This window comes from Gallinula chloropus (genome assembly GCF_964237585.1).
Source record: "Gallinula chloropus genome assembly, chromosome: 3".
Classification (NCBI taxonomy): domain Eukaryota; kingdom Metazoa; phylum Chordata; class Aves; order Gruiformes; family Rallidae; genus Gallinula; species Gallinula chloropus.
Genome location: NC_140087.1, coordinates 72715891 through 72740576, shown reverse-complemented (window position 1 = coordinate 72740576; position 24686 = coordinate 72715891). Strand labels below are relative to the sequence as shown.

The following is a 24686-nucleotide window of genomic DNA, read 5'->3' as shown; positions in this document are numbered from 1 at the left end:
GCAACCCAACTCTTCCCAGAGAAAGTCCATGCTCTCAGGTGGAATCTTTATTTCCTATCTTATTTATCTTTCTTTGAAATAAGAGAGAAAAGTATTTAAATAAAAACAGATATTAAGTTTGCAAGACTCTTATTCCTTCTGCAACTTAGCATGCTTTCTTTGAGATAGATCACTGCAGCACATACACTGCACTTCTGTCTTCAGGAAGAGCATGCTGTCTTTTCCTACCTTGTAGGAAAAAACAAAAGGATGAACCATTTCATGAATACCCTAGTGAAAGATTTGAGCCTCTCCAATAGTGTTCATTATCAAATGATTATTCCTAAAACGATGGATCTAAAGGATAAGCTTTATTTGGAAAATACTCATGCCAAGTTTTTCTCTTATGGCCCTTAGAGCTTTTAAATTTAGAAGTTACACACAGATTTGTCCTAAGTTTTTCTGCATTTAGAATGTCTTGAACAAATGGGGACTTAATTCAGAGAGCAGTTAAGTATTACTGTGTTGCAGAACAGCACGATCTCCTAGTGCTAAGATTTTCAGTTACTCTTAATAAAAACTTGACAGTACAAATACCCAGAGTTAAAGCTTAAGAGGAGACAAAAGTTTAATGGTAGCACTCAAATAAAAACCAAGTAAGTTTTCAAGGACTACAGAAAGTTGCTACACTTAGTTTTCCAAGTACAAAATACAATAAATACATGAGAGACTTTTTAAAAAGTAGAACCTAAAACTACATTGTTTGTTACAGCACATAATATATTTTGAATACATGAAATTCCTAAGATGCTACAGCATTATTAAAAGTTATTGCTTAATGGATCAGTCCCCTGGTTGTCCCTGTTCAGATGCACTTCAGTTTAGCTTCTTTAACAAGCATTCTGTTTCCAGCAGTAGGCATTTGGGTGCTGTGCACGTACTTTAATTTCTCCCATCTGGAAAAAGCCTCAGGATAAATTTGGACAAAGCCTGGTTGTCTGTTTCCCGATGATTCCTTCAACAGTAGATTGAAAAGGTCCTTGTGTTTAATACAGAAAAATGTGAAATTCTTTTCTGCCATGTTTGAAGAAATCAGAGTGGGTACTTGAACATAATGGCTTGCTTAGACCAACGGCAGCAGAATTTCATTTGCTTCTAAGCATTATTTCATCTTGTAGAATGCCCTCATCCATTTGCTAATGCATCAATCCTTCATTTGTTTTCAAAGCACATTCTTCATAGCTTTCAAATTACATTGTCATTGAAATAAGTCTCATGATATTGGAACAAACACAAAATGAATTTTTTTTGTAAGTCATCCATGATTAGTACTTCAAGAATCCGGCTTCAGTACTATTTCATGCCAAGCTTCTTTGTCTAGGTTTAATCCTTGGATACAGCTGAGGGTAAAATAGAAATGAGATTTAAAAATTTAATGCTTTAAAATGTTACTTAAAAAAAAAAAAGAAAAACCTCTTCAGTGCTACAATTCTAACATAATTTCTAGTAACAAAAGCACAGTCACAAAAAAACCCACAAGAACAGCCCTACACAACACCCGGAGAACTAACAAATACAAATTTAGCATTCTCAAGCAAGCTCAGAAGCTACTAACCCTGTCAGTACAAAAGGCAGGCATTGAACAGCACATCATTCAGCACCTTCAGCTCGACCCGGATGGGTTGGCTAAGAAAAGCACATGGCTTTGTAAGTCAAGAGACTTTTGTGTGCAGTGAGCTACAGGCTTTTTCCCTGTTTTATAAATCTAAATAGCAAGGTACTTAAAGTCTGTTTTACTTTCTCTCTCAATGCCTGTCAGCATGTCTGGAGCTCTGGCCATGCTGGAAACAACTGGGTGCTTAAGGACCATGGAACTGTTGGAGCTGTGGATAGTGGGTGGCCAGCTCCATTCATGTAACCACTCTGCAGCAGCTCAGTCGCTGCCGCCCTGCAGCCCTTGAGCTCTGCACTGTTCTAGTGACACACAGGGAGGCACCCAGACCACCTCAGCTGCAGGGTGACAACTTGGGGGGCACAACTTGACACAGCAGTGCTGCAATGCTCGGGAAACTCTTGCCTCCCACTTGCAAAGGGCTTTGGGAACAGCTACTGTTGTGCAAAGCAGAGCTACAGGCATACAAGTCAGAAGGATGCACATCATACGGTTGGGAAGGATTAATCCTCCACCTGCTAAATGGCAGCAAGTGTCTACGTCACATTCCAGGCTTTTTCAGCTAAAGATCTCCTGAAAGATTCCCATCTCTCTCTTCAACCAGACCCTGGCTTTCTTCTCTTTCAGTCAGCTAATGATTAAGAGAAGACCAGCAACTCTGCCCACGAGGTTTGTCTCAGCCTGCCACGATTTCACCTCTAGCAGAGATGCAGTCACAGTAGCAAAATACCCAAGTGTTGAAAAAGATTTCATTTGGTATTAAGTCGTCAGTATTTTGACAGCATTACCTTATCTGCATTCAGTTTTAGAGCTGTCACACGACTTAAGGAGCTAGTGAGTCACTAAGAAGGGGAACGTAATGACACAGATACTTTGATCCTCGTTCTTATTCAGTGCACCTAACTGCAAAAGGCTAAAGCAGCTGTGATAAAAATACAACTAATAGAAGAATATATTAAACTACCAAACATTTTCCTCTCTGCTGAACATCTCAGCCTAGATTCCAGCTGCTGTATTAAAAGAGTCCAGCAATTGCTTTTGAGAATAACCAGAATACTTCAGTAGCGGTGCTAGAATGACTCCACAGACACAAAAGTGTGGTAATAGTTAATACTGGGCTTGGGTAGTGTTCCCCAAAGGTTCTGTTTGGGTTGTGTTGTGCTTAGGAGGATGAGATGTGACATCCCCCCCCGCCCCATTGAAGCTGTGTGGCCTTGTGCTTTTTTATTATAGACCCACAGAGGTTCCTCCTGTTCCTACAGACCTGTGCTCAGGCTCCCTGTGCAAGCTGGAGCAGCAGCAGCACTACTCACCCTGAGGTGGGGGGGAATAAAAAAGCTGCCAGTTCTGACCTGGATGACCTCACTGTGGGGCTGGTAACTGCTCTGGATTTAGAAATTCTTGCATTTGGAAAGAGAAAAAAACTGAGCAGAAGGACTAGGTGAGGGAGAATGTTACAGTACATTGTGGGTAGGACTGGCCTGGAAGCGATCGAGAAATGAAAACTGATTTTGCGTTAGGTATAATCACCCTGCAACATCTGACCAGTTTAAGGATTATCTGCATGAGGAAGGGGGTTCAGCCTCTTTGAAGCATCATACATCAATCAGCTAAAATTCACAGCAGTTAATCTTCAGCACTGGCAGAACCTCTTAGGTCCAGCAGCAGGGCAACTGGGTATGTAGAAAAAGGCTTAGTGGAATTTCTACACCAGATGGACACAGATAATTTTCTAGCTACTCAGCCACGAGGAAAGATGTCAAGGCACAACTGGAAGTATTATTTGTGCACCATTGTTTTTAACAAAGGCAGGAGTACAGAAGGTTGTGAGGAAAGGAGAGGCCATTCACTGAAGGCCTTTGGCATATGGTTAAATATTAGTTAAAAGAGCACAGGAGAGAACAAAGATCTGCCTTTATTTGGCAGTGGGATCTCGTTTTCAACACTAGTTTAAAAAAAAAAAGCCATAGAATTTTGTCATGTTTGTTTTAAATCTTGCTGTGAAACCATCTCAGATCACAAGGTACACTGTGTACACCCAGACAAGGAAGGACCCATGACTTAATCTTCATAGAAGTTTCAGTTCTTAAGGCCCTTTATGCCAGTGATACCGCTCTCTGAAAGAGGAGAAACCCAGTTCTAGTCACATGCTCCACAAAACCTTATGCACACATCACATTCAGATAGGAGGCCAGACAAGGTGAGTATCAGAACCTGCTATGTATAGCAGGGTGGCAATCACAGGGATTTATGCACCCATGAATATAATCTATGTTAGCTATCTAAAGAGAGTGGTAACTCACTCTGCCAAGGTTTATCAGCCCCCCAAATGAATCAATTGAGAATCTCTTCCCTCTTGTCTTCTGAAATGGCACCTAACCTAGATTCATGAGAATACTACTCTGTGTACTCCACACAGCAGGAAATATCAAGGACTCACCCCTAGCAGGTTGCGGGGAACATAGCCTTCTTTATCATTCAGCCGTGCCCACCACCACTCAATTTCATCTTCATCTTCCCGGCGCAGGATTGTCATGCAGTCTCCCTCTTTCATTGACAGTTCATCATCATTCTGAGCCTCATAATCCCAGAGTCCATAAATCACTCCTTTGTTCATGATCCCCATCTTCTCCTGGACTCCTGCAAAATTAAAAACAGAGTAGCTCTCTCAAAGTTTTAAAATACTAAATAAAAAATTAAGGGGAAAAAAAAAAGGTAAAAAAGGGGTGGTGGGGGGGGTGGGGATTAAAAAAGCCAACAGTTGGAAAGACTGCTATACTCTTACTGGAGAGCAGTCCAGGAAAGAAAAGCCAAACCAACAAGCCAACCTCAATTCCTATCACACTTAGCACCTTGCTGTCACCAGCCTCCTGAAGGTCAGTCCTGAAACAGGTGGCACTGTGGAGTTAGCCCTTGTGCACAGCACACAGATTCTTTCCTTGGGTTATGTCTGGGAAGTACGAGGTAAATGGGGAGAGGAGCACTGACTGATAGAAGCTTGTGCTTTCGTGCCAGTGCTCACACTTCCACACCTAGGTGATGAGCAAGAAACATTTGTTTGTACTCTTGGTTTATCAGGAATTTATTTCTGCCAAAGGGACACAGCAATACCAGCTTATGTTGATCACCACCACTGTTTTAATGTTTGAGGTGTCAGCACAAGATGCACCTCACACCTACATCCAGAAGATTTATCCACTACCTGCCAGGTGCCTTCTGTTAACTCAAACGCTTTATCTCAGCAGCTCTTAATTTCTGTCACTGTTTTAACTATTTTTTTAAACACTGACTTCAGAAACAGGATTCTGTTAAATTGATTCTGGACAGAGGTGTTTGGAGGACAGGCACACGCCTTGAAGCTGTTATTTAGAACTTCCTTATTTTACAGCTGTAGCTAAAGGTGAAATAATAGTATTTCTGTACACATTCCTCAGCTTCTAAGCAGCAAACTGGAATGGGTATCTTCATGGGTATAAAAACCTTCTCTTACATAATTATTACGTTTTAAAATACTGAGTCCTACTGGGGGGGGGTTGTGTGGCTTTGGTATTGCCAGGAGCAAAGAGTGCATTGAACATTGTATCACAAAAGCTGCCACTTCCCTTTCCATCTCTCACCTATTACAGCCCATTGTATAGGATCCTGACCTACATCTGTTCAAATCAAGTTCTTTGTTTCTGCATACCAGCACATCATGTAAAGCCTAATGACTTCTGCTGTGTGCTTACTTCCACTCCAAGAAATTCACAGAATCACAAGGTTGGAAAAGACCTTTGAGATCACTAAGCCCAGCAATACCCATCCTCTACTAAACCAGATCCCAGAGCACCTCATGTACCTGCCTTTTAAACACATCCAGGGTCAGTGACTCAACCCCCTCCCTGGGCAGCCTGTTCCAGGGCCCAATAACCCTTTTGGCGAAGATTTTTTTCCTGATATCTAATCTGACCCTGCCCTGGCACAGCTTGAGGCCATTCCCCCCCATCCTGCCACCTGTCACTTGGGTGAAGAGACCAACACCTATCTCTCTACAGCCTCCTTTCAGGTAGTTGTAGGTGGTGGTAAGGTCTCCCCCCAGCCTCCTCTTCTCCAGGCTAAACCAACCCAGTTCCCTCAGCTGCTCCTCATGCAATTTGCCCTCCAGCCCCCTTCTCCAGCCTGGTTGCCCTTCTCTGGACTCACTCGAGGACCTCAGTGTCCTCCTTATGGTGAGGGGCCCAGAACTGGACACAGCACTCGAGGTGCAGCCTCACCAATGCAGAGTGCAGGGGCACAATCACTTCCCTGGGCCTGCTGGCCACACTGTTTCTGATACAGGCCAGGATGCTGTTGGCCTTCTTGGCCAGTTTGCTTTGCATTTGGTATAACTGTGACCATGCAGAAGGTGAGACCGAGCACTGAACATCAAAGCAGACAGTCACACAGAGGATCTGGTCTTCTAAAAAAGCGTTACCAGTTTCGCCAGGGCAGCAGCACAAACGTGCTCTTAAGAGACAGCACAAGCATTACATCTTAGAAAGTGAGAAGTGACATAGTTAGGCAGCATCAGACTCAGCATTTAAATAATGTTAAAGACTAGTGGTATTATTTAAACCTGCCTGTGCTTGTTGGTGCTATTCAGTATTGGGCATCAGTTAGAGACTAAAGGGGGGGGGTGGAATTAGGCAAATCAGTGGAATACCCAAGGCTTCTCACCTTGCAGGTGAGTTTGAGGGCTGGGTTTTAATGCAGTATCTGCTCTGGAAACACACCAATACACATCCCCAAACTTCTTTTGCAGCAAAAAACAGATTTAGCCAGGGAATTTCTTTCTTACTACAACTATTAGGCAATCAGCAACAGGACTGATTCCCAACGGAACAATATGAAAGTTTGATAGCTGAACAGTCAAAGTATCAAGAGACACCTTGGTTTCAGTGGTTTCAAGCTGGAAAAACAGGCAACAAGCCAAAACTTTACAGTTCTTTCGGGGCCCATTGCAAAGTATATAACACATTAAAAAAATCCCACATCCAACAGAAAACAGAGCATAAAGTGAGATCACCAGATGGTAAGTCCAAAAAAACATACAAAAAGTGTTTTTTCATGCTGTATATAATAAAGCCATGGATCTCCTTCCCACAAGGCCACATGGACTGTTTACTTGAACCTAAGAGTTAAACAAATTCCTGAAAGAGATCTTTCAAGTCCCTATTCAACACAGGGATACCATCTCTTAACTCCCATCAGTTAAAACTTGTAAGAAAAAAAATGAACTAGTATGATCATTTTTAGTCTGGTCCTACAGTCTTCCTTGGTTATTTGCTGTTGACGATCACCGCTCGAGTCCAGACAGAAAGCTAAATGAAATTTTGCTTAGCCCACAGATTAACAGGCTTCCTCACTTTGTAGGGAAAACTGTGTATTTGGAGATGGAGTTTAAACTTAGTGAGAGTAGGTGGATTGACCTCTGAAATACAGTGGCTGACCAGCGTAGAGAAACTCGGACCTTCATGTTGCACAACAACAGAGAGGCTGTATTACAGCTGTTTGTGCTTTATTACATGGTGTAATAAGCTGATGACCCTGCAGCTGGTAGATGCCTAGAGAGCAAGGACTCCATACAAAACACAGAAAAATAATCCAAAACCTTATTACATACAAAACATACAGTAATTAAAAGCCTCATTGACAAATACTCATCAAACCCTAGGGGAAATTCATACATGCCTTTAAAAGACAGGTTTCCCTGTAGTCTTGCTATTTGAATAAAATCTAATAAAATTTAACATGGGATTTCTTTTTAAGTGCAAGAGGAGGCGGCCAGAAAGATAGAATCAAATTCAATGCTTTCTGCTTTACTGAAAGATAGCAGCTTGGCAGCACCTCCCTTGGTTCTAAAGTGCACATTAGGAAATACTCCTTGTTTAAAGACATCAGGCAGCAGAGATTAACTGCCTACTGAGATATCCGTACCACTTCTGGGTTTATGTAGAGATGTACTTATGTGGCAAGATTTGCCTAATGGTCACCTCACACAACATACCCATCAATGCACACCTAACTCATTTCAAGTTTTTTAATGTAGAGGGACATTTTATTACTCTCATCTTTTCTACAGGTTCAACATTATACTGTTAGTCACAAAATGAGGTCCATTGAGAGAAGCAGCTGGCTAAAACCTCTCTTTCCAAGAGGAGCTTGAGGCACGGGCACACAACCTAAGCATTATAAAACATACCAGAAAGCACCAGGTGAGCCCTTCGCACACTCTAGAGCTCAGCCATCCACACCTACCATATAAGAACTGGGAGCACTGTGTGTAGCCTTCCTCCATCTCCTCACACTTGTCCGCAGCCGTCTGCATGTCGCTGTAGGTCATGGCGAACACAGCCGCGCCCGACTCCACCAGGAACTTGCACACCTGCACGTTATTGCAAGACGCTGCACAGTGTAACGGGGTCCTGGGAGCCAAGAAGGAGAGATGGCATTACTTTCCTTGCTCACAGCAGTGCTTACAGGCTCCCAGGGGCAAAGCACTTTGGTGCACGACCTCCAGCAATCAGTGCTGCACTGCTGAAGGCTCCCCACCAGAAGCACTTAACCCAAGATGTCAAGAGCAGTAGTTTTTCCACAGATAACAGGAGTTACCAAGAGCTGTTTGAGGCCTAAAGCTGGTTCATATGGACCTCCAGTTACTCTACCTTTTTATAATCCACTAATGTTTTAAGAGCATTCATTAAGGCAATAAAAAAACCTAACCATCAGTACTAGAAAAACTGACATTATGCCTCTTACAATCTAGATAATTACTTCACGACTTGATGTGGTGACAAGCACAGGCAATTGGGATAACTACTGAAGCTGAGGGACCACAGGCATCTTTATTCAGTCTTGGACTTTATAGCCAGAAATAACAGTAAAATCATTGCCACTCACCTCCAGCATGTCACACATAAGGTCCCTAGCTATCTGCAAGAAGGATTTGTAGCCCATTAGCAACTGCAAACCTCATTTGAAGGTTGTGGTTTTCTGCTTTAAGTTGTGCAAGTATTGGACAAAACTGAGGACAGTCTGCAGGGGTAGATGCTACCCAGAGCACGTGTAAGCCATAGGCTCTCTCACAGAGAGGGCATTGGGAATTTCAGCACATGGCTCATTATGCATATGCTGTCTTCAGTATCTCAAAGCAACAGAGTGATTTTCTGACAACTGTACCCACCCTGCTGGGCCTTTGCCACACACTTTTTCCACATCAGGAACATTACTGTAATTTGTCCATTTTTCTCGTCTGTGCATTCTCATTTGGCACCCCACATAGAACTGCTGTTGCTGCTGTGGAAATGTGATTGCCAGCTCTATAAAAGCAAAGTGTGGGACCTTCTCAGGGACCTGTAGCATCCCCCAGACTGTAGCTCTTGTGGAAAGCATCTGTAAAACATCACTTAAAAGAAGCCTTACCATCCATCACTATCTGCAGCATTCACATTCACACCGAACTGCACCAGGAACTTCACGATTTCCGTGTGCCCAGCGCACACAGCGTTGTGCAGGGCAGTAATCCCTTCATCATTGGGCATGCTAGGATCTTCCACCTGTTCAGCCAGAAAAGGAACTGTTCACGTGCCAGATAAGCTGTCTACAACAAACATCTCTTCACATATAAAAAGGAGTTATCTTATTCTGAGATAAGATTGAGCCTTATTTCTATGAAGGACACAAACAATAGGCAGAAAACTACAGCAGTAGCCAATCTTGCAAGAAGCCTCAGATAGAAACTTGCAGGTTCCTTTTAATAGGGAGAACCTCAAATGGTTCAGAGAAATAGTATCTTAACTCAGTAAGATACCACTTAAAACAAGTTTTTGATACTTGCCTATTTAACTCTTAAGTAAAATTCACATGGATAACTTTCAAATTATCTGATAGATGAGGATGAAACACTATGTAAGAAATAAGGAAAATGCTGGCCTGTGTACTTATAGTCCTGATACTGAATACCCAGAGGGGATTTAACATCATTAAAAGCAGGCTCCTCCCACTGGACACGTCCTGTTAAGGTTTATCACCTCCTTGAGGGCGGATCTAGGTATGCACTATTATTTTAGCATCTCCAGTCTAGAAAAGCTGCAGCTGCCTAGTCTGAACCAGGATTGCTAGGGCTTTTCTTAAAAGTTAGTATTTGTACCTCATAAATTATTCTCTGCACAAGGTCAAACTCCCCCTCCAAAGACGAATCCAGAAGCAAGGCGAGGGGATTGAATTTCACTCTCATCCCATGCCCAATTCTCTCAGAACCAGTCTTGCGCAAGTTTGTCCTCTTCCCCTGTGAAAAGGTAACACAAATACAGGCATTTTTTTCCTGGGAAGAACAAGAATACACACTTGCTTATTTGGGAATGACAGGAGTGACCAAATAAGGCAGCACTTAGTATGAAATTTAGACTGTTTTCTACTAGTTCCCCAACACATTATGAATATAGTAGGTTTGGCATATCATAAAAGACCTCTGCCTTCATCTCCATGCAAGGTCACTATTCTAACTCAGAGAAGTCACCTTGGATCAAGCATGTCATCAAAATCACAGAAGCCCCAAATCCTTAAAAATCAGGGGGGGGGGGAAACCAAATTTTTTTTAAGCAAACCATTTCAGCATTAGCTCTCAAAGCTGTTACACAAGCCCAGAACCTTCAAAGACTCCATGAAGTTCTTAAGCAGCAATATTAAGGTTCTAGTATTTCCCCTAACCATAGCAGAGTTTAACAGGAACAGAAGTAGTTATGGAAAACGGTTTTGGAAAGAAACATAGAACCAGGTATAGAAAATGCTTTAGATGCTCGCAGAGATCCTGGAAACCAAGTATTTCCCTGGCTGCGTTTGTACCCTTTCATTTAGAGAATATTCAGGCATTAGCTCAGCACTCTGCCCAGCTGGCTGCACAGCAGCAACAAACACTATTTATAAGGGGATGTAAATTTCTGACAGATGCAGTCCAGGCAAGGATGAATAGAAATTACTCATGTTTTGTAAGAGCAAAAGCATGAAGACAGATAGGAAGAGATTCCCAGGAAACACTCTTTTTGCCAGTTGATTTATACATAATATCAGAAGTACAGGCCTTTTAAAGAAAGAGCCTGGCAGCACGACTGAGGTATTTAAATATGAAATCAAGAAGTTGGGCCGGTTTCTTCTCATCAAACCAACCAGAAACAAGTTCTTGCAATTTAGGAAATCTCACCACTCAAGTTTCCTGTTAAAAGGGAGCAAGGAGAAAGCCTTACATCATGAAAACATGCATTAACTATTCCATGCAGAAATCACAAGCCTAAAAAGCACACCTGTAACTCTTAACTCCTCTGTACTAAAGCAATGGAGGAAACCCAGCCCCCAAACATTTTAATGTGCCAAGTTATTAACATTCTATTCATGATAGGTTTTAAAGAAGCTCTTTGAGGAACTGAAGGCAGTGAGCATTGCTGTTCTACGAGGCAACACTATACAACATACAAATACAAACTTCTAAGACAAGCACGATAGTAAAATGCTGCCCACCCTTTACCCCAAAGGGACTCCACTTGGATGCAACTTGAGAACTGATGGATGGTTCCAAAGAAAGATTCAGAAAACCTTTCAGTAGAAGCAGTGAAAGTTTTTAAAAGAGAAACTAAAGAAATCTGCTTTTCCATACTTTTCAAGCAAGGCACTCTGAGATAAACAAATGCACTCCAGGATTAAGATCAATTAGTTTCCATCTTATATCAGCAATAGTAGGAAATGCTTGTGAAATCTGTATGTGTGCCTCAAAAAAAAGGAGAAAAAACGGCTTAATTTCTCCTAAGAAAATATAGTTTGGCAGCCTTCTATGAGAAAGTTCTTTACAGCCCAGGTGAGTTTTACCATTTAAGTTCTGAATGGAATTTGACACGCATCATGTCATTCATTCTAGAGACAAAAGACTCTTCATTACTGGCGTTCACTCCAGAGCTAAGAGCATCACACAAACACAACAGATATGCACAGAGAGACTTCTAGCCTATTTGTGTGACTGAGCTCCCACACCTGCTTAAAATCTACAACACAACACAGAATTTGTTGCCCAGCCTGAGATGATTTATTGACAGAGCACTCAAGTTGTAGGCTAATAAATACTTACAGGTGGCAAGGAAAATTGTCCAGTAACTTCAGGAGGCCTCATATTGAGCAAATCCTCTCCCAAACTCTCCGGTTCCCCTGAAGGATAGGGAGGTGGTGGGTATGGAGGATATTCTTCCATGTATACCTCCAGTGGCAGTGAAGTTTCTAGGCTTGGTTCTTCCATTTTCACCTGTGTGAGTTCATCACCATCTGATACTCCCTCAGGTACAGTGTCCAAAGCTACAGAGGGAGGGAGAGCTTCACTTTGATCTGCTGGTGTGTTTTCTGCTTCCTCAGCAATGGCTGGTTCTGGAAGAGAAGCTGCTGTTTCTTTTTCAGATTCTGCTGTTAGATAAGGATTTGGGATTTCTGCTGGACTTTCAGGACTGGCAGCGGAGGCCGTCTGTTTGGAGGGATGTGATGGAGCTGAGATAGTCTCCATTGCAGCCAGAGTGGTCCTCTGGTACAACAGCTTCTGAATATTTGGGCCATTAGGTCCTTCTGGCTCAGTAATGGAGCTACGTTTCTTCAGTGGCCTGGGTGCGTTGGACAGCTTTTTGCGTAGCGCTTCGAGATCGGCGTCGCTCTGGTTGCGGTATGGGTTGGACAGGAAAGGCAGCAGTTTGGTTGGGCTAAGGGGGCGGGGTATTCGCTCCGTTTCGTGATTCTCATGAGCAGAGGCTGTTGTTTCCACCTCGGGCTCTGGACTGCCCGGCTTGCCTTGGGCATTTGGGTACGTGTTCTCCACCTGCGCCAGCTGACTCTGTACACCAGCTCCTGCCATCACAGGCTTGCCATACACTGCAGAGCAGATCAGAAAGGGGTGGAGAAACAAAGTGTGAACACTTGATCAAACCTAAAAGCAACATGCAACTCAGTTCACCTACCTAGGGCAAAGAAGCAGAATACAATCAACTGCACAGAATTAATCTGGTAACCAGATTAATTGCAAATACAGGACATTCTGCACACTGTTAATGCTGATATACAGCATGCAATATCCACCCAAGATTCCTATAGCTGCACAAACCTGCTCACCTTCCCCGAGGAACAGCTTTGTACCCACAGACCAGGCAGAAAGGGCATGTATCTGAAAGTTTACAAAGACAGCAGAAAGCCACACGCTTACCACTTGGGAAGTGCGGTCCTCTGGTCTGTGCCCTTGTCAAAGCACTCTGCACTGCCTGCTGGAAGTTCTTCCCAGGAGTCTGCTGCTGTGTGTACATGCTATAAATTGAACTTGCAGCCACAGTTTGAGGCTTTCGGAATGGTGGGAGCGAGGTCTCTTTGGACGGCTGAGGGGTAAAAGGTCTCACAGCTGCTGCTGGGGGACTCTCCTGTTTGGAGGAGGGAAGAATTTGATCCTGGCTAGAGGAAGGACCTGCAGGAGGTACAGAAATTCTTTGCTGTATCTGCTGAGGATGGGAAGGCTGTTGTGTTACTGGTTTTTGTTTGTTCCCCAAAGTTACAATAGCCAAAGGCAGCTTCTGCAGGTTTCCATCCAGCTTCGTATCAGAAGGTTGCAGATGACCGGCTTGACCAAAGTAGGGTAAGTTTATCTGTTTCGGTTTAGTGGGGACAGGCGGTGGTACCTTTGTTACATTTTTATTTGCCATCTGAAAGACACAAAATGAGTTAATTGAAATTAAACAGCAAAACTTGTTTTAGGGGTTCTGCTGTAAAAGACCAAAGAGCCTCAAAGAATGACAGTACCGAGCAATATCGTTTACAACAGATGGAAAGGTGAAGCAACTTCTTGAAACATCTTATCATAGTTGTTTACGCTCTGAACACATTCTATTTCATTCTTTCTGTAGCAGCTATGTTTAAAACATGAAGCAATAGCAGGGCACAGAAGTTTCACCAGAGATAAGAGAGGCATTCAGTAGCATCTGTAGCCAAGCAGCTTGTTTTCCAATTGAGTGCTTGTCATCCCCAGTTCTTCTGTGTTACTTCACCCCTACCTTATGAAATCATGCCCTCGTGCCAAGATTTAGGTGGGAAGCCTTGCTGCAAACAAATATCTGAAGAACACTGCTGCATTACACAGCGAAATGACTGTGTAAATTATTTAAAAAAAAAACCCCAACATGCAAATATGTCTGTGCATGTCATTTTTAGGGAAAAAAAAAATTGTGTTCACACCAGTGCAAGTAACAGCCATTTTTATGTATTCAGTCAAAACACAGGTTTTAATCACAGTGACTGTAGGGTACATTTTTTGTTACCAACTGCTATTAAAAGCCTAAAAGGCTTTTTTTCCTTACAGGTATTTTAAAAAAAAAAAAAAATGACCTAGCTGCTTTTCAAAGAGCTTCCCGACAGCAACACTTGAAAAGCTGTGCAGTAACCTCTGTCAGAAGGAATGCAGCAGCTCGAGTTTCCTGCATACCTGTGCTTCTCGCAGGAGATCTTCACTGCTCTGGTTCTTCCTCAGCGTGCCAAGCCCAGCAGACTGGTCCACAGAATCAAACATGGAGAAGGGGCGCACTTTCTTCTCTTTGTCTCGTAAAAAGGTATCTCCTTCAGCTGTTTTAGAGAGAGGGGAAGACTTAAAAAGGGACAACACAGCTGTAGGAGTCCCGTTCTGTGCAACACTCCAGACAGCATACACAAGGGATGACTCTTGTATCCATCCTCCCAGTGTGCTACGGACCCAGTGGCCTGCCATATGCTGCATCTTGCAAACTGAACAGGAGCACATATAAAGGCACTTGTATATACTTCAACACATCAAACAAGGGGCTTTGGGTTTTGAGGTTCAGTGGGGTTTTGTGGTTTGCTTTTTTGTTGTTGTCTTTTTTTGTTGTTTTTTATTTAACATCCCTACAACACCATACTAAACCTTATAGGGCAATATTATTTGATTGGGTTTTTTTGTGTTCTCAGATTAATTCTACATATGTACCAAAGCACTGAGAAGAGGCAGATCATACCAAGATTCTCCATATGTCAAGATTAGCCAAGCACATAAGAACACACCTTGTCCTTCACTAGACACAATTCCTTTTCCTGAAGTCAAGACTGATCCTTGACTAATATGATTGTCTACATTTGAACTGCTCCAGTCAGTGGCAGATGGGGAAGGTTTCGCACTGGGGGCCACAGAACCTAGGAGAGAGCAAGTGGAACAGATTAAGTTAAAACTCTGCTTTGACTGACTTATTGCAGGTAGGTTTTTTTGTAACTCAGGTCTAGACAGTCTACAAGTATTATGTACAGGTTAACTGCTGTAAATCCTACTACAGATTTTCGCTTTGTTTTAAGAAGAGAACACAAAACCAAGCTCAAACAGCTATCAAAGCAACTATTTGTCTTAGCAAAGTCTGCACTTACAGTGTTCAGACAAGCAGCTTTCCTGGGCAGCTTTGTTTCAAGTTATTGGTAAGAAACTTCCCTTGGATATTTACAGTGTTAGAAGTCACAGGATGGCAAGAAGAGATAAGATATATATATTGTGCAAAGAAAAACATGATGCTTTAAAGCATAAATAGATTCTTCTAGTGATCAGAAAAAAGACCAGCACAAAAATCATCTGTATGTTCAGCGTGCAAATGGGCACTGCACTAAAGCTGATCTTCGTACTCACTAGTGCAGATATACAGTCTGCTTCAAAAAGAACTAAGAAAACACTTACAACTTGCTATTAGCTTAAATATTTGGAGACCCTTATGGGCCCCTCTCCACTCAGGATATTCTATGATTTAATAAAATTGTCTCAACTAAATTCTAAATTATCTAGTGCAATAAGTGGTATTAAATTCACATGGTAATGATGAGCAGCAGGAGAAAAGGTGCATTCTGACATGAGTATCAGATACGACCTCTCCAGGAAAGAAGGCTTTTTGCTGAAATGCTACAAAACAGGGAGTGATGTTTTAGTTCAAATAGCATATCACCACACATTTCTGTGGCAGAAATTCACATTTTGTATGGAGTAGAGCTAAAATTCCACTCCAGAGGTTTTATGATCTGCAAATCAGGTAAAATGAAACAGTTGTCCATTCTCCAGTACAGCCAGAGACACTTGGACTGTTTTTGTGCCATGACTACTTTTAATAATGTCTACCAGAACAAGAGATGAGGGGGGAAGGGGGGTGCACAGCAGGGAGGGAAACAACATACATACATAAAAACCTGTAAAACAAACCCAAGAAAAAACCAAACAACCCAGAACTATTCTACCACCTCAGCCCCCACTTTCCCCTTTTGGGAAGAACAGACTTTCTCCTCTATCCCATATGAGAAGTGAGTCTTCTCTCAAGATTTTACAAAAGAGCTATTTGCAACTCCCCAGTTTCTCCAGGCTTCTGTTCTCATGGAACTGAACTGTATCTTATAGGAGAAAGCTGCAGAGAGAAGCCAGACAAGCCTCTATTAAGACTCCAAGGAGGATTATATCATGTATTGGACTTGCATCATTCCATATTCCTACATCATCAACATGTCAGTAAGTTTAGTGGTATTTATGTGCTACAACCAACTGCTTCATTTTCTTGTAATGTCAATTAATCCTTTACACATGTCAATTCCAAAAGGCATGATCAGAAAATTCGGCTTTGCTAGTTTTTAAGCGCAGGCACCACATTGTTACCATGTATGTCCTAAAACTGCCTTTAGAAACTCAGACACTGTTGTGTAATTTTTCGGATTATTTTAAAATAAAGAAAATTAATTAATAGATTACTAGTTTACAGAAAAAAAAAATCTTCCTACACTCTATACTGCATAACAACTCAAATTGCTCACTAAAAGGATTGCTTAATTTGTAACATATAATACATATATACATATAATACACATTATACATAACATATAATTTGACCATATAACCTTAGTACTTCTAAAATAAATCCACTGGTGCAGAAAAAATTACAAGTGGTAAGACTGACATTTCAAATAATACTTTGTTTAAAAAAATACAGAGCTGGTAGATAAGAAAGCAAAACCTTTCTGGAGAAGAAATATTAATTGTAAGCTATTACCTGCAGGAACTTTAGCTTGTGAACTGCTCCCAGCTCTCATGTTGGGTAGAGTTTGTGTTTTTAGTGGACCATCAGGCACCTGCAAAGCTTGTGTCCCATCTGAAAATGCTGGCTTCACCAGAAGTTCAGGTCTGGAAGCAATACGTGGCATAGTAGAGGACTGGATATAAGGACCTACTGCTGCTACTCTACTTGGAGCAGAAGCCACTGCCTGGGGTAAGTTCCCATCTGAAGAAACCTTGGGAACAAAAAAGGGGAAAAAAAAAAAATTGAAGATTGTTATGCGGCAGCATGCATTCATCAGAGTCTGAAAGGGGAGTCAAAAAGGATAAAAGATGTAGAAAATGATACTCCAAAGAGTTTGAGAGATCTAAGCTTGAGGTAGTAACAACAGCAACAACCTAGCAAAACATCCACAACAGCATAAGAAGAGCCCTTGTCGATAAAGAGTAAGTAGGTTAACACCAACGTACCATAAAAAATACTTGAATAACACACAACTTCCACCATGTGGATAAAAACAAGTCTAGTATCTGAACAGCCTTTCCCAAAAGCAAGTTTTTACTTCAGAGTGTACAGGCCACAAATATATTTTGTTGTTATTAAACATCCCCACTTACTGGTACGTTCTCTTTCTGTTGCAGAGCTGCCTTTTTCTTCCACAGACGCTCCCGCAGCTCATTAACACGCTTATCCATGACTGCCACCTCCGAGTTGCGCTTGTTCAAACACTCCCTCTGTTGCTGCAGCTTGGCATTCTGCTCCTGGTTCAGTTTGTTCCTCAACTGAATAAATTCACAAAGAGGGGGTGGGGGAGGCAGGGAAGGGAAATCAACAAAAATCAAAACAAATTAACTTTCGGGACAGGGGACAGGAAACAGCTACAAAAAAGAAAAGCCTTCTAAATAGTCAAATCACACCAGCAAGCTCAAGATTATTTTCTCCAGAGAAAATTTTGGTTAGCCTCCAAATTTTACAGAAAAGAAAGGTGTATACACACTGTGCTCCTTCCCCTGTTTACCTTGAACCCAGTAAAACTAACCCTCCATCCTCAGCACGCAGGCAGCCACGCAGCTCTGTCAGGAACAAGATCTCTTTCCAGTGAGGTAAAAAACAACCCCACCAACTTCTAGCTCTTAGAGAGTTACTTGGGTCACAAGCTGACTTTCCATTACCTGCAGCTCCTTGTACAAGCGATCAAGCTCAGCTACAGCTGACTGGTTGTCGTGGTAACCATCAATTCGGCCGTTCTTCAGCATCTCCAGTTGCCTGGTGAGTTCCTCTACCTTTGACACAGCCAGCACCAGCTCGCGCTGCTTTTGCTGGAACAGGCTGTTCATCTGTTCAATCTCCTCCACTGGAAAGGATGAGAGCACACAATAGCTGCCCTGAGAAACAGCCGAGCGTGGGTTGCTTCCAAGGCGGTGGTTTAAGGGGACAGAGAGCACCCTGCTGGTCTCCAGAGCGGCTTTAGAGGCGCAGAGGTTGCGGCCAGCTACCACAAACTCACGGTCCCTGTCAAACCAGCTCTTCCCCAAACACTTGCGAAAGCACTAGAAAGATTATATAAGTTTGGTCTACTTAGAGCACTGGTGAAGAGGGGGGGAAAAAAAGAAAGAGTTTTATACTTTCTGAAGCATGGAAACAAACAAAACCACACCATCAGGCTGCATTTCATCTCGGAAGCCTAAATTCACTTAATGCTGAATTCAGCAGAAGACACTCGCTCAAACACAAGGCATATTTATGTTTGAAATTCTGAGTTTCTACAACCTAAATTCAAACAAAACTCTCAAGCTATTAGATTAGCCAAGGACTCAAAGGGCTTTTTAGGATCTATTACAAACAGCTGTCATCAGCTGGCTGCACCCACTGCCAGCCAAAACTTTTACAAAGTTTAAGGAATCAGTAAGAGTTCAAGCAGCTACCAAGATCAGACCTGCTGGGGAGAGTGCTGGGAAACAGACAGGCGTGCTCCAATATCTTGTATTACTCTAACAACCTTCCATTGCTTTCAACTTTATTTTGTGCATCAGAACCCAAACAGAAAATACATTTTCCCCACAGAAATACACACCTGCTTTACCTGCAAAGCCCAGTGCTTCCTAATGAAACAATAAATGTAAGTTTTACCTTAAAGAAACCCAATATATTTTCATTTGAGCCCAGCTGGAAATCACAAGTTCTGTACAATATGTATAGAGGGAAGATGAAAAGGTAGGCAGAAGTATGTGTTTGGTATGAAGTCTGAAATATTTAATTGCATCAATATGCTGAACTAAGCACTCAACTAGTACTGTAGCAAGCCAGACAAGTTTGATTTCTGTAATAAGAATGAAAATATTCTGGCACTTCGGCCATTAAGTTACCTCTTGTGTAACAGGCAATACGGGTATCAGGCCAAATTTCGCTACAGGTCAAGAAGAAACTAATACTCTAAATGTCTGGGCTGTTAACATCAAGGATGGGAAAAGTTAGTGTGGTACACAAAGGACTTCAAGTAAGGAAAATGCCTACACTACAACTAATCAGCAGATATGCTGGGCTCAAAACACAGTGTGTCCTTACGGGGATTTTAAAACACAGTAAGAAAAATGTATTTTCTTTTAAGCCATTTAGGGCTTTTCTTAGTAAATACAAGAAGTGAAATTGTTAAGATTAACTCTTCCTGAAATGCTATAAATACCTCCTCTGAATCACCAGAAATTTTACCGTTCCAAGCATTACATACAGTTCACAAACAATCACGGGCTACTTTCCCCAGGCAGTAACTCACCTAATTTCCCATTGCTGAGTCTTTTTTGCTCCACGTGGCCTTTCAGTGCTCTCACTTTTTTAAGTTTGGCCTCCTGATTCTCAGCAATTTCCTTCAATCGCTTCAGTTTTTCCTGTTCGGCAGCTTGCTGCTGCTGTCGCTGATCCTGCTGCTTTAGGAATTTCAGACGTTGTTCCTGCAGTCAAGAGAGGGAACATTTTTTTTTTTAATGTTTTTTGGTTTTTAAATGAACTTGTGTTAAGGTACTGACAGAAACTGTCTCAACAATTAAAAGCAATTGCTACAGCGGCTCAGATCAGTATCTTTCCTGATTTCCCAGTGTGTCAAAGGAAGTCAGAGAGATTAGAGCAAACACATACTGATTCTGTCCCAATACAACCCTCCAGGTACAACCATACTGTAGAATAAGAACTTATCGAAACAGAGGTGGTATCCACATCTAACAGTCTTTCTTTCATGAAATTACTCACAATCCCTTGAAGCATAAGAAAAAAATTAGTTTTCATGTTCCATGACGTTTGCCAATTTCACTTAATCACTACTTGGCTCTTGAATTGCGAGAGCTAATTATTATTTCCTCTCTACCTTCTCTCCATGCTGCTTGTGCTTCATAGATCTCTATCACACATCAAACAACCATAAATCATGCTGGAAAATATTAGACATTCTTTATAGAGAAGGCATCCAATACATTGTTGCTCATTTTCATCACACTCTGCGCTTTGCCTAACTGTGCTAGAGCCTCCTTGAGATGGGGAAATCACTGCACACCAAAGCTCTGAAAATTCAGTGTTTCCTATTAGCAATCACCAGTATCACAACACAGGATGATTACAGGCACAGGAAAGCCTTCACAGTGACCTGGTCCCAGTTTATACAGCAGACATCACCTCTTTTGCCTCTCCTGGAGAATAAGATGAAGTGGTGAGCTACCAGTTTCTATATAGAGATGTCCATAGTTTGGAGCTAGAAGAAACCACTAGATCGCCTAGAGAGACTTCCTTCAAGTCACCGTTACCCATGGCTTCCAGTTGTAGAGATGACAGGTTGCTACAGTGGTAGAACAATTACAAAGGCTTTCCTAAGCACAGCCAAGACTAGCACAGCTTACTAACTTTAGAACTCAGTACTTCCTCAAAAAAAAAAAATTACCAGTCATGTTTAGAAACAGGGACTCTTAAAAAGGAAGAGCAAAAAGTAGGCTTGCCTTCCAGAGAAAACCAGGCAGCACCTGCAGCTTATGCACTAATTTAGAGTCAATCCCACACAGGAAAGTGTCAAAAAAAAAAAAAAGATACTACAGCTCATGTCTAAGAAGGAGGTGCATTTTCCCCCTCAGAGTCTATTTTTAATATCACATCTCATTTCAGAAGGCAGCAAAGAGGCAACAGAAAGCCTCGCTTTGAAAGGGTGTCTATGAAAAGCAGGTTGGTTCCAGAGAGACACACTAAGTGAAAAATTCTCCTGGTGGGACACCCACAAGACTACTACTCTTCCAACCACAGGCAGAAGACACCTACCTGATTGGTAGCTATCCAAACCCAAACTCATAATTTTAATTTTTTTTTAAAAAACTTGTATGACTCCCTTTCCAGTAAATATGTAACATGTTCCTATTTCTAGTTTCATATATATAGTGACTAGTGCTATTTGTAAGACCAAGGCCCATAACCATCACCTGTGATTGAAACGGACAAGAGTTAAGGAAGTTTAGGCTTCTCTTTCACATCTCAGCTGGAACTGAGGGCAACACTCTGCCTTGGCAAATTAATCATGGCAGAATAGGTATTAACTGTGCTACTAAATTTCATGTGAAAACTCTTAATCACTTGGTTAACTGATTGATTCCTTACATATATAACTGTACCTTCTTCATACCTACTCTTATCTTAGAGCAGAAATGAAGTTCTTTAGGCTGTTTTCAGAGGCCATAGCACCACTTTGCAGGTGCTGCAGACCCATTAGAAAGCCACAGTTTGAAGCAGTTCCCCAAGATATGTTTAATGAAAGCCAAGGGAACTGAACAAGAAGGAGGGGGAGGGAGGAAGTGGGGTGGGCGGGAAGCAGTCTGGTTTAGAAACTCGGTGGATCTCAAAAGGAGAGGGAGACAGGGCTTCTGACAAGGGAAGTGTAGTGAGACAAGAGCCCCAAAGCAGCCTTCTTCCCCAGTAAAGAACATTCTGAAATGCATGGAAACTCATCCACCCAGACAGCTGAGCACTCTTCAGGACAGGCTTGCATTTAACAATTCCCTGTCAAAAGCAGTGCTTGCTTTAGATTTCAAGAATAGTGTGTACCAACGCCACCTAGGTCAAATATGAAGCCCATGCCACGATTCTGCAGGTGCTTTCAGGCTATTTTTTCTCCTAAATGATTCAGGAGCACCCCGTGTGCTTTCATTAGCTTTTCTGTTATGGTTCAACAAGCATTTTATAAATCACTCTCCCAGGTACTTCTATCATATACGTGCTATCTTTTCCAGACATCTGCCCCAGGAAGGCAGGCACACTGAACTCTATCAGGAGAAAGCACGATGGCATTACAGGACAGCATTATATCCAGAGACAAAAGCATTGTTCAGTGATCAAACTGGCCAAAGGCTGGTCACCACATGGAGCATAAATAAGGCTGGCAGAGCTACCAGGATGAATGACAATATATTAATTTTATGTGCTCTATCCTTTTAGTAAGCTACACAGTCCTTCTATCACTGGCATTATTTTTTGTGTTTTACTGCTGGACATTTGCATACATTGACTTTCAATTTTTAAAAGAGGCAGCCAAAGAAAGGGAGCCCTATGTTTACAAGGGGTAGAAAAAAACCCAACCCAAATACCCCAACCCACCCTCCACCTCATGTGACTCTTACTACTTTTGTTTCTGACTGTAAACATCATTCCAAACTCACCTTGTTAGCCAGCATTTGCTGCTGAGCCTCTATTTGTTGCTGCTGGCGTGATGCCATTTCCTGAAGTTCAGCCAGTGTCATATCCATCCTTGGAGCACTGACCTGTCAAAGAAATTTTTTAGAATTTTTAACTTGCCTAGCATATAACTCAATCAAGCTACTGCAGAAAAGTGCAATAAAGGTCTTGAAAAAACAGTAACAACTGAATATCCTATAAAATTATTAGAAAGAAATAGCATATTTCCATGGCAAGAGAGTTGTAAACTCATACACAGGCATAGCCTAATCCAGCAACACACATAAAATGACATCTCTTAAAACATTAATATTTCTAGCAAAATCCCAGCAGCATTTTAAACAGGCGTTTCAGAGCCCTTTATAATTAAGCTCAGCATGAATCAGCTTTGACTGACTGAACCCAGAATGCTCAGCACATGGCAGGATGAATCTGTGGTCGTAGGTGTCATTGCAATTCAAAGCACTGCAACGTAAGTTGAAGAAAATAGAAAGTTTAAATATAGCGGGGGAGAAAAACCCACCACTCTGAAAAATAGCACTATTGTTACATTACTTATCTGTTCACATGTTTCCTGAATCTACAGTCTATCTTATACCCATAATTGTACCTTCTGAAGCAAGAATAAGTGACAATAGATTCAGTGCTGTAACACTAACTGGTCTCAACTTGAAATCTGGAACTAGGGATCTCTGACACAAAACTGAACATGAAAACTCAATGCACTGAAGCAACATGAGAGGAAAAAAAAAGAGAAGGGAAAGTATGCTGAATTTGTTGCTCTGAGATCACCTGTACAAGCACAGATATGCCAGCAAACAGATCTTAAGACATCTTAAACTGAAAGCAAGGGTTTCAGGATAATTGCTACAGGCTTTGTGTCTATTTTAGAGCAGTTATTAACAATCTCTAAAATAGCCTCTTGGTTTCCAGAACAAGATTTACACCAGTATCTCAAAGGAAGGGAAGTCTCCATTTTCACTATACTGGCCAAGTACTTACTCCGTTCTCTATTCGTCGATCACCAGGCACTTTCACACCGTTTCTTTTTAAGGCTGGATCTTGACACCTTTGTCCAGTCCCTAGATAAAAATACAAGAATAATCAATGATGGTACGATATTCTAGGATTTTTCATATCCCTTCAGACATAGCATTCAATACAAAAGAAGAAACAATACAGTCATTTTGGCCCAGAATCTGAACACTTGTTCTCCCCATGTGCTTACTGATAAGATAAACTTAACTGATGACACACCACATGTTATGAAGAGGTTGCTGTTTGATGTCAACATTTCTTTTCAAATATAAGGCTGTTTAAAAACAGAGAAACAAAAAAGCCTAACCCAAAGTACTCGATTTCAACAATTGTCCCACAGCCAGTTGGCCCCTAGTAGGTCAGCATTACAGATGCATAGTAACACATAGCACATGTGTTCCACTCCGCAAGTGACACAAAGTTAAGTGTTCATTCACATCTGGACCAGTGTCTAGATGTTCTGGTGTGCCTTCATCAACTGCCTCACAGAGAACATAAGTAGCGATAGATAAACGTTAGACACCTATCACAAAAGATGCACCATTTAATCTGATTATTTGCACATAAAGTCTAAAAAGTACAATCTTTTTTCTTCTCCCTAACTAGAATCCTACCTTAACATTTCCATCAAGTTACATACAAATGGTGTTCAGATGCCAAATACCAGCATTTCCCTGTAGGACATGGATGTAGTACAGGATGAAGCCATCTTTGTTAGCTTTTTGCCCATTTGATAACTATTTCAAGACGATATCCCAGCAAGACTAACTGCAGAGCTCCTAACTATTCATTTGCTCTTCCTCAAATACACTGCTTAGCAATGTCACGGCCAAGAAAATGCCAATAATCCTAACAGTGTGAACACCGTCGACTAGAAAAATTACATCCTGACAACTACATTGCACAGTAAGATCTTTAGTAGATAGAAATGGCACAGCTTTAACTTTTCATGTGCTCATTCTATCATCATTGCATATTTCAAGCATCAAAATACATTAAGCCACTTTCAAATACATGCTGGGTACAAACTACATTTCACAGAAATGCAGTTATTCCCAACACTAAGCAAGGCTACAAAGGACAAAAAACAACAGGAAGGACAAAGAGTCCTATGGACTGATGTAAAGGTACAAGTCTTACAGACTCTACTTAAGAGATTAATAGAGGATGCACACAAAAAACCAAACCTTGACAAGAGA

General features: G+C 41.6%; 1 protein-coding gene across 2 annotated transcripts; it reads right to left on the bottom strand.

Annotated features, from left to right (window-relative positions):
* Positions 1 to 589: 589 nt before the first annotated feature.
* Positions 590 to 22535, bottom strand: TP53BP2 (tumor protein p53 binding protein 2). Of its 2 annotated transcripts, none has more exons than XM_084261981.1 (14): positions 22434 to 22535; positions 19526 to 19700; positions 17925 to 18106; positions 17370 to 17534; positions 16750 to 16987; positions 14735 to 14875; positions 14157 to 14293; positions 12894 to 13380; positions 11784 to 12565; positions 9819 to 9956; positions 9092 to 9225; positions 7928 to 8094; positions 4092 to 4291; positions 590 to 1379 (listed from the first exon to the last, which is right to left on the bottom strand). In XM_084261981.1, exons 1-14 carry the CDS (start codon positions 22518 to 22520, stop codon positions 1338 to 1340), a joined length of 3075 nt encoding a protein of 1024 aa, XP_084118107.1. In that variant the 5' UTR covers positions 22521 to 22535; the 3' UTR covers positions 590 to 1337. The 2 variants fall into 2 exon arrangements, with proteins under 2 accessions (XP_084118107.1, XP_084118106.1); XM_084261980.1 differs by having other exon boundaries at positions 14747 to 14875.
* Between the last annotated feature and the right edge of the window lie 2151 nt (positions 22536 to 24686).